Genomic DNA, 15,211 nt, shown 5'->3' with positions numbered 1-15,211 from the left:
TGAAGGTTTCATTTTCACTATCTGAAGATTCAGAGCGAGTGGTTGCAGACCCCACAGAGTGAGACACGTCTGCGGCAGCCAAATCAGATTCAGGATCTGAGGAGACAGATGAGGCAGGTGAAGGCCGGGGTGCTTTTTGCTAACCTGTCGCCCAAAAGCCAGCTCCACCCGGGACACAAAGGACTCCAGGACTGCCGTCAGAGCATCAATGAATGGTTGGGACCTGGAGGGCCCCGCAGCCTCTGAGAGAGGTTCAGGTGGGGAAACATGCTCCCAAGAACTCCATGAGCAAATAGGAGGACCCCCACAAAGTACAAAACACTGCTAAGGGACACCCCCACCACGCTGGCTGCAGTACCCGGTCCCCAGCAACAGAGCACCCCTCAATCCTGCAGCAGAGAGAGAGAGGACCCCACCAGACTCACCACCCCACAGAACAGGCACCGGCAACACAAGGGTAAACTGCACTCCACGTGCAGCGTTCAGGGAAGGAAGAGGCCGAGGAGTCAGCATCAGGGGATAAGAAGGAGCTCCCACAGCCAAAATCACTGCCCAGAAAGGCTCTACTGTCATGGCCGCCTCTATTTTCAATGCCGAGCTAATGCAAAATGGCCGCCAGACTACATAAACATGGCCACCGTGTAAAACAGAATGCAGGCCACAACAAAATTGCCACACCACAAGGCTCTCAGAGACACAGGAGGGATCACTATGCCTAAGGCAAAGCAAAGAAAGAAGGTGGGGGCGTGGAAGGAGCTCCCAAGAGGTACAGCCCCCCTGCAGCCGATCGCCCGGTCTCTGGCGGCGCACCACTCCGCCCCTATTGCCAGCACAGCACCCTGCCCCAGGAGGTAGGCCAGACCACCACACTACCCCAAGAATAGGGGGAGGGGGCGGATGGGGGGCTAGATGACCCACAGGGACCCAGAAGGGGAGAGAGGGTGCCTAATGGGAAGGAGGGGAACCCGGGGGTCCAACCATCCCATGGAGGGACCCACATCCATCCCAAAACCCTCCAGACAGAACCTCCTTTCCATCGAAATGGGGGGCTGTCGGCTAGGAAGAACACTGCTACGCAGGCCGAGACCCAGTTGTATGCGACCTTGCGAGATGTTTAACTTACAGGCCAGCCCCGTCCAGTGGGGCTATGTTGCGGCGACTGGCCAGACTGGGATGACCACTGGATCTAGATTATCCAGCTTGTCGCCCAGTCCGGCAGCTGATTGTAGATCTAGCAGAAAAAAAACAGGAAAAAAATAGAACAATCTATCTAAAAGGGAAAAAATTGTCAGGACCAAAGATCCCAGCAAGGAACTAGGTCCCTACTCCTGACTAGGCAGAAAAAAAACTGAGTACCTATAGCAGAGAGGGGAAGTATACCTCCTGGGACTGCCCATAGGCATAGTCAGTCTTTTTTTCTGCCTAGTGTCCTACTCCTGTAGCAGGCAGAGCTGTGTCTGTCAATGAACGAAACAGAAAAAAAAACTGTTGCTACAACTGCCCAAGCACCTCTGGCGTTCTCAAAGTTTGTCCCAACAGCTGTCACTTTTGCTACATAGCTTAATGGGCATATATTTATGGGAAAAAATACAAGGCAAGTGAAATTAGAAAGAGACCATAAGCTGAATATTAACATCACATTAGTGCATACACTTTATCAGGATACAATATATTCAGCACAATAGTTAGGGTAGTGAAATGGGCAACGTGCAGTAATCCATACCGACGAATGAGAATTAATGTTTTACTAATGACACCTTTAACAATGTGAATGATGACTGGTATTCTGCTGAACAGCAGGATGTCAAGCAAAGTGTCTTTGCACACTTCTTTTTTGTTATCACTGCCGCTCCTTAACAAGTCCCAAATCAAAGGTGAGGTGAAGTAAAAGACAAATGACTATTACATAACTGCTACAACCTGATTGTACAATCTACTGCCCTTAGATTCAGATAGCTATACAATTCTATTTATCTAAGAACCAAAGCATGAGACGAGAGTGTTTATCCTTTTTCGGCTCCATCTAGGCAAATTTTTAATCTGTCCACACGTTTTATCAAATTGTATAATTGTTTAGGCAGGCAGTCATACTGTATAGTTGCTAAGTCTAAAGCAAGCTGCACAGACATTGTACACTTAAGCCCCGTACACACACGGGCCGAATGTCAGGAGACATCAGTCAGTTCATCAAGCCAGTTAAGTTTGGCTGGCTTCTGTCAGACGAGCATCCTGGAAAACCAGAAGCCAACCGATGCCCGACCAGCGCTCTCAGCCAATGGGCGAGATCACTGATCGGAGTGTTCTGGCAGGGGGGGGCCATCCCTCTGTCAGAACACAACAGCTCAGTGGGGGAGATCGATGTTCTAACTTCCAATGTTGTGTGTACCAGGCATTAGACTGTGATGTGTGTGGTTATCTTAATAATAAAATTTCACCCTTCAAGTAAGTCTAGTTATATTATGCAATAAGTCAGTTAACCGGTAATGATAACTTTGCTGACATTAATGTTGAGTCTTTCAATATCCTAAACCCCTAAAAAAATAGAACTAGCTAATCTATACTCTGTCAACATCCAGCAGTGACACCAAACTGCAGAGTGGGTTGACTGTTGGATTGGGTACCGAGAAGTGATCCGGCTGTGCAGAAGCGCACGTTTTCCTTTTGAAAGAACACTGGGGAGTGAACTGGGCATACTGTAGCGCACATTTTACCGGAGGCACCGATATTGGTGAATTAGCTGTGTGTTGCATGAGGCCTCTGTTCTTGTACTCAATTTCCTCTGTGCAGAAAACCATTGACTCCAATTGATTTTCTATGTGTCTTATCCTGATGTGCATTAAATCAGTGACTTTTGAAAAAAGAAAGCATTAAAATGTATTCCCAGAGCTCAGCAGAGGTTATGGCTACTGGAGTTTTGGCTCACTGCTAGAAGGGTAAAACAAAAAGGTGTGCCAAGACAACATATTCCACTAAGTTACCTGGAGGAAGAGGGGCCTAAAGAAAGAGAATTATACTGTACAACCTGTTGACTACAATAGCTATTGACTACAATAGCATACAGCTATTGAAAATGAAATGAAATGAAAAAGTGGTTGTAAAGCATTAATGCCTTAAGAAGCCCAACACAATTATAAGCAATCTTTAACCTCTAGGATACCTTTTCTTACGATATATTTCTCCCTGTCACGTGACCTCAACCCCCCTGCGTTGACAACCAGAGCGGCTGGTGGGCATGGGCATTCTCGTTCAACACCGTCTTTCATGAGAAGGCACATGTCACAAGATGGCAGGGGACTGAGTGAGACAGAGCAGAGCTAGCTGGCTGGCTGGGGAGAACTAGGACAGCCAATGGTACGCAAGCATGGGAAATGCATACATCCGACAACAGTACACATAAGTGTCAGTGAGCAGCCATATTTGGCTGCGCAAATCAGCCACTGTTGGTCTGTGAGAGCATGGTTCCCAAAGAGATGTTCTCCCCCCACCCCTAAAAAAAAAAAAAATTAAATGTCACTAGCTACAAATACTGTAACTGATGACTTTTACCATTAGAGGGGGGGGGGGAGAAGGGAGGAGGAGGGTGCTGAACTTCCAGCTCACTTCCCTGCAGCAAACTGAGCTGGAAGTGGGAGCGGGTAGCTGTCAAAAACAAGGTACCCGCTCCATCCAAAAAGGTGCCAAACATGGCAGCAGAGGGGGGAGATGGCAGATAAGCAGAGCTTCCCTTTTGGGTGGAGGTCCACTTTAAATGGCCTGATTAGATACCTGTTTCTAACCAGCCATTTATAAAACTAAATAGTGGATATTACAAAAATAAATAACAGGAATCATAGAAAATATAGTGCAGATTCTCCTTTATGCCTGGAATTGCACTTTAAACATTACCTTATTTTGATCGACACTGAAAAGTTTGGGTTTTCGACTCTGTTTCGTACTTGTCTCACCATATCGCAGATTAAATCAGGCTGGTTTATTAAGCAAGCCCCATAGCCTTCAGACATTGCCCACCTTTTAAAGAAAAACACAACAGTAATGGTATGCATAAACTACAAAGGATAGAATGGAGCAACAGATGAAAGGCCTAAAAAAACAACTGGAGTAAATTGGTGATAAATTTACCTCAACCTGGTACATTGTGTTCTGGGTAATAATAGCAATTAAATGAAATCATATAAGACCCATAGGTTTCATTAAAATATAACTAAAGGCAAAACTTTTTTTTTAACTTTTGGATGTGGATTAGAACACCTGTGAGGTACATTAACTGCTGTCTATATCCCAGTTAGGGAGGGTTGTTACCAGAATGGGAATAGGGGGGAAATCTTCCAATGGGGACACTGATAGCAAAAGAAAAAAAAAAAAAAAGACGGGTTATAACCCGACTTTGCAAAATTGACAGGGGTTATAACTCTCCCTTACTCTATCCAAAATGAAAAAAAAATTGCCATTAGTTCTACTTTAAATTACGGAGTCAAAATGCTGAAATATTCCAATGAAATAATTCCTCTCACCTGCCAGATTTAGAACTATCTTGTCATTCCCTTTGATCTCGGTCAGTAAAGCAATGATAGGGTCCTTTCACACGGGCTTTTCGCCCGGAGGACCCCGTTTTACTGAGCCGGGATCAATCCGCCGATCCCCGCTGAGCAGGTGGAAGACCGCTCCGTCTCAGCTTACTTTGCAGAGACGGAGCTGTCAGAGCCCCGCTCTCCTCTATAGGAGATTGGACGAAAACGGACAACCTGTCCGTTTTCATCCGATCTGACCCTCCAGACGGATGGAAAATAGGGTTTCCATCCATCTGGATTTCATGGACAGTATCGGATCAGAGAGCTGAATGGTGCATGGAGCATCCATTCAGGTCTGCCTGAAAAAACTGACAGGTGGACCGGATCGGAAAGCCCGTGTGGGCCATAGGCTAGTGCCATATTCAGCCACTAAAGCATTTAAATGACGGTGAAATTAGCGGCAAACTTCATTATGTCGGTAGTAAAACCATTAAACCCAGTCAGCTATACTTGCTGTGATGCAGAAATAACTGTATATTTATTGACCAATGAAATGTAGTGGGCACTAAGTAGAGATATGTACATATGCAAGCATACAGAATGCATGAAGGAGATTTCTGCTACCCATCTGAGAAAAAAATCACTCTGGTTTTATGTTTACGTCAACTTTTTTTGTAATACTTTCTCTGTTATTACTTACAACTGACTGGTAAAATTTTATTCTACTGTATATTTCCACATTTTAAAAGCTAATTTCTCAACTAATAGCCAGCAAGTAAAATTGGCCGGGATTATCTTCAAATAGTCTGAATTAATTAAAAATTAGCAGCCCATGGCTTCTTGTGGCCAACAGAATACCAATACTGACAACGCTAACTTTAAACAGTTGATGAACCCATATGAACTTTCCTACCAATGGCAATAAAGCGCAGACTGCTAACTTCAAACCGTTGATGAACCCATATGAACTTTCCTACCAATGGCAATAAAGCACAGACTTCAGAGTCTTTATGGGTACTTATCACAGCAATGTTATATAATGTTATGTGCTGTGTCTTCTTACATACAATCAAATAAGAGCACCAAACAAACATCTAAGTTTTCAAGGTTTTTATTATAAGCGCGATTTATAGCAGAAAAGAGCCAACGGATTTCAGGGGCCACGGTGCACACTCTTCATTTGCTGCATTTACTAACACTGGCTTATCCTGTCCTCTTGAAACTGATCCATGCAGTAAATCACAGTCCAGATCTATTTGCTATCTGCATATCTGTATCCATTTAAGCACTGTCAAAATTCCTAAACCCTGATGTCTGGAATGTTGGTCATTTGTTTGGCACTCTCACTAGATTAAATGTTTGCGGATTCTCAACTCTGGGTCCCTTTCTCTGTTCCTGAGGAGAGTCCCTGTTTTGTGGAGCTCTGCCAAACCAAAACCACTTAGTGACAGTTCCAATGCCATCTGTTCCTGTGTTTCTGCTATCTCCTATCAGTGAGGAATGTATGACAACACAAGGCACTGTCGCCGCCCCCCCCCTTTTTTTCCCTAAACTTTAATCGAATGTTACAAAGTGACATTCTGTTCACTTCAATACATGGCAACTCATGTGCCATGCATAGAAACTCAGGGTCACACAAACATTGTAATAAAATGGGGACAGCTTGCGATTTTCCACACCACTCTGTGGAAATGTGAATGGGGCACACAAAAAACAAGTGTATATGCTTTAATATGCTGTGATTGTTACTACAGATCACTCCTATACTACCTGCAGAGCTATCCCTGAAAAAGGAACTATTTGACTTCGAAATGCATCTCTGCATGTATTAGACCCCGTTCAGACAGGGGCGACACGACTTGATGGGGCGACCTGCGAAGTCGCGGTGCACGCTCGGCGCGACTTGCACGGGCTTCATATCATTGAAGTCAATGCAAGTCGCCTCCAGGTCGCCCCAAAGTAGTACAGGACCCTTTTTCTAAGTCGGAGCGACTTGTGTCGCTCCTATTAGAATGGGTCCTGTGCTATTCAATGGCGAGCGACCCACTGCGACTTGTCGCCTGACAAGTCGCGCTAGTGTGAATGGGGTCTTAATAGGAGTGTGTATATATATATATATATATATATATATATATATATATATATATATACATATAAAAAACAAAAACATATAATAACCATTTTCTGAGCCTTTTAAGCCCACCCAATGGGGGAAATTAAAATTTTAGGTACACAGAAAACAACTGCACTTTGATTCTACAGAAGAACGTAGCTTTACACTAGTGTAAACTGGCCCTAAAGATAACACACCTTCCACTTCTCTACAAAACTGAAGATTAGGCAATGAACAGTTCATGTGAAAATATCCAAAAGGACAAACACAAAAATATTTCTCGTAAAATAACAGAAAGATTGATTTTCGTGTAATTCGTATTGTATTTGTAGGAAAATCGACTGACCAAGATCGTGCATGCTCAGAAATGAAAGAATACATTACAATATAATACAATACATTACATAACTTTCGAAGCTGTATTCGGTTAAAATTAGAATTTTCGTAACTTTAGTAACCTCTTCATTTTCAATATGAGACTAGCATGCAAAAAAAAGGGACGAACATTCGTCTGATATTCTGATTGTGTGTATCAGGCTTCAGTATGCTTTCACAGGTGAGGATGGGAACAAGCTTCTCATCTTTACAGATAGATGAGATAATGATTTCTCCTCCCTCATGTCACAAGGGGAGGGACAGCCTGAGGGGACACATATGAGCTCCATGCTTGTCCCAGTAATCAAGGGGCAGGTTAACATCCACAGATTGCTCGCAGCGGGACAATGGCAGCATCGATTTTAAACAAAAAATGTACCATCTATCCTAACGTACCATTTAAAATCACAATCCAAATATATAATTATTATATTTTAAACTAATGTGAGTGAATATGCTTTACCAATGTACATTGGTAAAGCATATTCACTCACATTAGTTTAAAATATAATAATTATATATGTGGATTGTGATTTTAAATGCAGAATATATTGTTATTTGTAATGTTTATATTTAGCCATGTAGACAGCCGCCCTCATCTAAAACCCATCACGGAAGTTCGGCAATGTTATTCTATGTTACTATGTTGCCTAGAGACTGAGGACGCTATACGAGCAGACTTCCTGATTGGAGGAGTGAAGGGCGGCGACTACTGCATTTAATGCCCTGAGCTAGTGTACGTCTCCACCTTTGAAGACGTCACACGCTCTGACGAAACGCGCGTCAGGTGGAACGCACGCCGCACGCCCTGAAGCCAGGTGGAGTGCAAGCCGGTAGTCACCGCTCTCCACGCTACAGGCACTAATACAGCGGACGGGATCCTTTTAATTTTAATTTATTTGTACTGTGCATTTAATAAAACCCTCTTTAATGGTACTGCACTATTTGGAGCAATTATTCTTTACCCCAACCGGACCTTGAGGATCCAGTGGAATCAGGAAGGGGACCCCGGGTCTTAGGGGACTACAAAGCCCAGCAGTCGCCATCTCTACGGCCAAGGAGGCCACCAGGCTCTATAGGTCTTTTTACCATAAGGGAATTAAGACCCACAACATCTGGTGAGTTCACACCCCCTCTATTCCCTAAAGTCACTCCATAAGCATCGCCAGTTGGATCACTGGAGGACCCAGCACAAGCACATGCACTTTTCTCCCTTTTTGGCACAGAAGTTTATCATATGCACTTAAGTCACATATGAACTTTGATTGGACTTATTTTGGTACTTATTTGCACTTTATAGGCACTTATGTGATTTGATATTTGTTATTGTATGATTACCTATTGATTTTACACTGTACTATTGTGAAATACACTACCATCTAGTACACAGTATTTATTCAGTCATTAGTCACCTTTTTTATTTAACATTTTATATATTTATATATTTATTTGACCTCACATATTTTATCCAGGTAATTGTTTATCCTGGTCCCCAACAGCAAGCGCTATAACAATCCCAACTACTTTGGGGTTTTCTTTATTTATTGCATACCTATTCTATAGCAGCTGCTATTACCACCCCCTCCATCATTTACTTAATCACATCTACCACCCCACTATTTATTAAATCACATCTACTACTTTACACCCCCCTCCCATTAGGCCATGCATAGGCGTGAAGAATATACACCCATTGGAGTATATATTTTCCATTGGGTTATACTGCCCCCTATTGGGAGTAGGACACTAGGCAGGAAAAAGCTTGATTATGCCTATGGGGCAGTTCCAGGGAGTATACTGTATACTCCCACTCTCAGCTATAGGCACTCAGTTTTGTTACAAGCAGTGTAAGAAGAAAGCCAACTCCACAGAGGGGTGGGTGCTGTGTCTGTAAATGAACATCAGAGAAATGGATTTTATGTCAAGTCAAAAATCCCATTTTCTCTGTCGTTCACTGACGGACACAGCTCCTTATCAGTGTCAAACATGAGGGGTGAGAACAGCAAGAAAAAAAATTCCCAAGGCTAAACCGTAGCCAACCAGGTAACATGGAGCTCAACCATAAACAACTGGAGCTCACCTGAAAAACCATTCACACTTCAAAGAGGACCAGGTCCTCTAAACAGCAGCCTGCATAACCTTGCTGCCAAAAGAATCATCCGCAGATGCCAACACATCCACCTATTAAAACTTTGTGAAAGTGTGCACAGACGACCAGGTGGCCACCTTGCAAACCTGCAGCACTGACGCCTGATGACGGAAGGCCCAGGAGACACTTAGCGCCCGAGTAGAGTGCGCCCAAACAGGGAAAGGAGGAACCTGACCCCTAATAGAATAGGCCTGAATCACCGTCTTGCTCATCCATCTGGAAATGATCGCAGCAGAATTGGCCAACCCTTTCCGAGGTCCATCTGTGAGTAAAAATGGTGAGTCTGACTTCCTAAAAGACTCTGTAGCTGCCAGGTACACCCTGGCTTCCCGAACCACATCCAGGGAATGCAAGGCAATTTCCTTTGGATGTTTAGGCCTGGGACATAGGAAAGGCAACACAATGTCTTCATTCAAATGGAAATCAGAAACGACCTTTGGAAAGAACGACAGACAGGGACAAAGAACCACCTTATCTCTGTGAACCACCAGGTAAGGTGAACAAGACAACGCCGCCAGCTCCGACATCCTGTGCGCAGCAGTAATAGCCACCAAAAAAGGCGACCTTTTGGGACAACGTAAGCAGGGGAACCTCTCTAATATTTTAGAAGGGAGGTTTCTGGAGAACTAACACCCAAATTGAGGACCCACGGTGGCAATGGAGACCCCACTGGAGGAGCCAAGTGTCGAACTCCCTGGATAAAAGTACGCACCAAGGAATGTGTGGCCAATAGATGTTGGAAGAAAACTGCCAAAGCCAAAACCTTGCCCTTAATGGTACCCAAGGTCAGGTGCTGCTCAACCCCTTGTTGGAGGAAAAGGGGGAACCCTAAGAGTCACACCACGCAATGTACGTCTTCCAAGTATGATGGTAGATCTTCTTCGAGGTAGATTTTCTAGCCTTTAACAGCGTAGGAATCACCGATTCAGACAAAACCTCTATCCTTCAGCACCTAGCTTTAGACAGCCAAGCCGTCAAAGCCAGCAACTGTAAAGTAGGATGGAAGATTGGCCCTTGGGAGAGCAGACCTTCCCTGAGAAGAATCTCCAAAGAGAATCAGCGAGCAGCCATACTACATCAGCTTACCAAGACCGGTGAGGCCAATCTGGAGCCACTAGAATGCGCCTGTGGCATCAGCCAGAGGATCCTGAGACTATGACACAAACCTCCGTACCTTCTTTGAAATATGTACAGCAGAGAGGGCTGGAATGAATCAGTCTGCCCATCTTAGAATGCCTTTAAACAGCTTAGACTGCCTCCCTGGCATCCGTGGTGATAACTGTTCAGTACACGGGGAGAAGGGATTTTCCCTGTCGCAGTGCTGGGAGAACAAAGCCTTTTACCAGAGATTCCGTGTGGAACTGTGCAAACGGAACTGCCTCGAAGGTAGACACCATCAGGCCCAGCACCTGCATGCAAGCCCTGAGGGATGACCGTCTGCTGGACAACAAGAGCTGAATTGCCTCCTGCAACGTCTGGAGTTTTTCCAGAGGAAGAAACACTCTGGCTGAAACCGAGTCCAGAGTCAGACCCAGATATTCCAGATTTGTGGACGGAACCAGAGCAGACTTCGGAAGGTTCAGAATACAACCGAACTCCCTCAGAGTTCGCAGAGTAATCTCCAAGTTGTCCATCAGAGAAGTCAGAGGCTCAGCTCGCAGAAGAAGATCGTCCAGGTACCCCAGTACCACGATCCCCCGCTGACGCAACAATGCTAGCACCGGGGCCAACACTTCTGTAAAGACCCAAGGAGCGGAGGCGCGACCAAAGGGTAACGCCACAAACTGATAATTATCCTCGCCCACAGCAAAGCAGAGGAAGCGCTAAGGACCGGCACATATTGGAATGTGAGGGTAGGTGCCCTTGATGTCGATAGAAGCGAGAAAATTCCCCTGATGTAGGGACGCCACTACCGTGCGAATGGACTCCCTTCAGAACGTCTGTATCCGTACAAAGCAGTGTAGCACCAGAATTTGGTCCAGAATTGGACGTACCTTGCCATCCTTCCTGGGAACTGTAAAGAGGTTTGAGTAAAACCCCTGAAAACGTTCTGAAGTCGGAACCAGAACAATCATCCCTTGAAGTAACAAGTCTTGCACTGCCCCAAATAGACCCCATAAGCGATCTGGGGACAAGTGCAGGTTGGAAGGGAAGAATCTTTCCGGAGGATAAGACTGAAACTCGATCTTGGGAAGGAGGGGAACCCGAGGGTCCCACCATCCCAGGGAGGGACCCACGTCCACCCCAAATCCCTCCAGGGGAAGAGGGAGGATAGCTACTTACCATACTAGGAACAGGGTAGGCACCGCTCTTGACAGACCACCACTCCATCGGAATTGGGGGGCTGTCGGCCAGGAGGAACGCTGCAACTCAGGCTGAGGCCAGGCCGTATGCGCCCTTGCGAGATGTTTAACTCGCAGGCCAGCCCCCGTCCAGTAGGGCTACGTCGAGACCAACCTAGAGCGGAGCTGAGGTCTGCGTGCGCTCGTTGGCCAGACTGGGGGGACCCTCTGGATCTAGATTATCCAGTCCATCACCCAGTCTGGCAGTTGATTGTAGATCTCACAGGAACAAAATAACAAGACAGGAAAATGTTAAATTTAAAAGGAAAAAATTGCCAGGACCAGAGATCCCAGCAAGGAACTAGGTCCTTACTCCTGACTGGGCAGAAAAAAACTGAATGCCTATAGCTGAGAGTGGGAGTACACCCCCTGGGACTGCCCTATAGGCGTAGTCAAGCTTTTTCCTGCCTAGTGTCCTACTCCTGTAGGGGGGAAGTATAACCCAATGGTCAAGAAGAGGGCGCTGTGTCCATCAATGAACGAAAGAGAAAGGAAATTTTTAGGACTAGTTAGGTTTAGGCTGGAATTATACTTTAAATCTGAAGAATTTTAAAAAAGTGGTAATCACACAAACACTTTATAATGCGCTTCTTATTGCAACCGGTCATAAGAAGCAGTTGATTTGGTTAAAAAAAAAAAAATCTGACCCTTTTCCACCATTCTAGAAATGTGGAATGGCTTTCATTTTTGATATTCTATGGATGAGAACAGGTATGACTAAATTATCTGTTTCTGTATCCTGAAAGCACAGCTGGCTTGTTGTGCTCTACAGAGCTTTTGGTTTAAAAACGTCACTGCAAATCAGCCAAACAGCAAAAATACTGGATGTCCCAGACTGCAGAACTGTACCACAGTAATGTGTTTGTAAACCAAGGATAAAAGTAACGTGTTATCAGTCACATCAATACAGGCTATAGAAAGATCAGACTTACCTCTGAGGACACCCACAATTTACATCAATGCCTCCAGCAAAAGGACTTACAAGATGGGCTGCATCAGCTAAAACCTTTGCTTCTTTAGCAGCAAACTGCACAACAAGAGGGTGATCTCCTAAAATAAAGTTAAAAAGTGTTTGTCTGTTAGAAAATGGCAGTAAAAAGGAATAAAAGCAGTTAGGTGCTAAAGACTAGCTGCCATTAGGTATGACAATGTAACATTTAGGGGTCTATTTCTAAAGCTTTTCACCCAAAATTAACACATTTTCCTAATTGGAATCCAATAGAAAAATGTGTGCAGCTTTTGTGAAAAACATTTATAAATAGATATTTAATGTCTGTAGAAAAACTCAAACACTTTAGTGGAGAAGTGTAGGAAAATAAACTGGAGCGCAAGACAATTTTTTTTTGTTTTGGATAAAGCAGGGAGGAGCAAGCTATGGTTTTCACTGTTAGTGACTCTGATAGAGAGATTTCCCAATGACAGAACAGGGAGTGAAAGGAAATCTTCCTAAAGTAATATATGTAATATAGGATCTGTATGGTATGGCTCGAATGAATTAGGTGTTAAAGGAGTACTTAACCTAGGGAGTTCACACATGAGGCTCTTAAGGGTCTATATATAAAACATTTGTTGGATGAATGTCAGAAGCATTCAGTAAGCTGGATAAAATGTCCCCGAATTTTCTGTAATAGATCACAACTTCAATTCCAATAAAGTTGGGACGCTGAGCTACTTTAACTGGCAATTGCACGATCAGGCAACACTGTACGCAAATTACATTTATTTTAATTATTTTTTTTTTTTTTTTTTTTTTTACACAAATAGAGCTTTCTTCTGGTGGTATTTGATCACCACTGGGGTTTTTCTGTCACATTTTTTTTAGAAATTAAAGAAATTAAATAAAATTAGTTTTTTCACAATTATTATTATTTTTTTTTGACTGGTGACAGTATGTTAAAAAAAATAAAAAAATAATACATTTTTTAATATTTTATATTTTTTTCATCAGAGTAGTTCACAGTCACCATAGTAACACTGTACTACTCTGGTGGGGTGGGGAAAATCAGGGATTTTTTTTTAAACTTGGGGTTACATTCATAACAGCTGTGATTGGGCCACAGCTATCGCTGGTACAGATACCACGTGATAGCTGTGGGCTAATCACAGCACCCATTTATAACAGTTGTGTTTACATTGGGATCACATAATCGTATAGCGATCATGTGATAACTGGGCCGCTCAAAGCGCCCATGTACCGGGAGCTGCAATCTGCTGTGTCCGGTGGTCGCAGGGAGTGGCACTCTGTTTGCCATTAAGCTGGTGATGTACATGTACATGATCCAGCCTGCTGTGTCCATCTGCCACAGTAAGTGTACTGTGGCAAGGAAGCAAGCAGTTAAAGATTCAACAACTATTTTCAATTGGTGAAAGGTCTGGATTGTGGCACGCCAGTTAAGAACCCGGACTCTTCTATGACAAAGTTCTGTTGTCATAAATGCAGTATGCAGTTTAGCATTATCCTGCAAGGCCTTCCCTGAAAAAGACGTTGTCTGGATGGGGAGAATATGCTGCTCTAAAACCTGGATAGATCTTTCAGCATTAATGGTGCCTTTCCAGATGTGCAACCTGCCTATTCCATACGCACTAATGCACCCCCATATCATCAGAGATGAAGACTTTTGAAATGACCACTGATAACAAGCTGAAGTTGTCACTCCTCTTTAAACCAGAGAACACGGCGCAAATGGCCAAATAGAAACTTTGAATTATCTGACTACAGAACAGTTTTCCACTTTGCAACAGACCATTTTACATGAGCTTTGGACCAGCATTTCTGTTTTTTTTTCCAGATATGGATTCTTTGCACGATAGAGCTTTACCTTGCACTTTTGGATAGCTCGGCAAACTGTGTTCACAGACAGTGATTTTTAGAAGTATTTCTGAGACCATGCAGTGATGTCCATTACAGAATCATGCCTGTTTTAATGCAGTGCAATCTGAGGGCACGAAGATCACAGGCATCCAATATCCCAATTCAGCCTTGTCCCTTGCGCACAGAGATTTTTCCAGATTCTATACATTTTTTGATAATTTTATGTACTGTAGATGATATATTTAATCTTTAGAATTTTATGTTGAGAACATTATCCTGGTATTTTTTTGAAAATTTTTAGATGCAGCTTTTCCAAGATTGGTGAACCTCTACCCATCTTTACTTCTGAGACATAGTGACTTTCTAAGATGCTCTTTTTATACCCAATCATGTTACTGACCTGTTGCCAATTAAACTAATTAGATGCAAAATGTTCTTCCAGCTCTCCCTTATTAGTACCACTTTGCCAGCTTTTTGTTGCACTGTCCCAACTTTTTGGAGACATGTTGCTGCCATCAATATCAAAATTACCTTATTTTCTATTTCTTAAAATGGTACATTTTCTCAGTTTAAACATTTGATGTCACCGGGGCCAACATTTTGATGTTCTCTGTTTTCTTCAGTGACTAAAATTTAGGTTTAGGAGATTTGAAAATCTCTGTATTCTGTAGTCTGTTTTCTATAGATTTTACACAGTGCCCAGCTTTTATGATTGTATTTTAAAATAATTTATACTTCTGTGTCATCAGCTCCATCTAGTGGCCAAAATGCAGCATTGTTCTTTATAATACTTCAATGAGAAAATATACTGCATTTTGCCCACTACATGACATGGAAATATTCTATTACAAAAAATACTGTGCTGCACATCATGTATTTATGCCCAGGTTGCTAAATGCAAAGCACTGCTAT

The 15,211-nt window shown here is 43.4% G+C and overlaps 1 protein-coding gene across 2 annotated transcripts in view; it reads right to left on the bottom strand.

The window, feature by feature from the left end:
• Window positions 1-15,211, bottom strand: part of DUS4L (dihydrouridine synthase 4 like) — a 35,222-nt gene that overhangs the window by 12,521 nt on the left and 7,490 nt on the right. For both annotated transcript variants that reach the window (XM_082254395.1, XM_082254396.1), the window contains exons 4-5: window positions 12,420-12,537; window positions 3,886-4,008 (exon numbers count right to left, since the gene is read on the bottom strand). In XM_082254395.1, coding sequence (XP_082110521.1) covers window positions 3,886-4,008; window positions 12,420-12,537 — 241 coding nt within the window. The remainder of the gene's footprint in view (window positions 1-3,885; window positions 4,009-12,419; window positions 12,538-15,211) is intronic.

Source organism: Pelophylax lessonae (genome assembly GCF_965119305.1).
Source record: "Pelophylax lessonae genome assembly, chromosome: 4".
NCBI lineage: Eukaryota > Metazoa > Chordata > Amphibia > Anura > Ranidae > Pelophylax > Pelophylax lessonae.
This window is presented reverse-complemented; position numbering and strand designations above follow the sequence as displayed.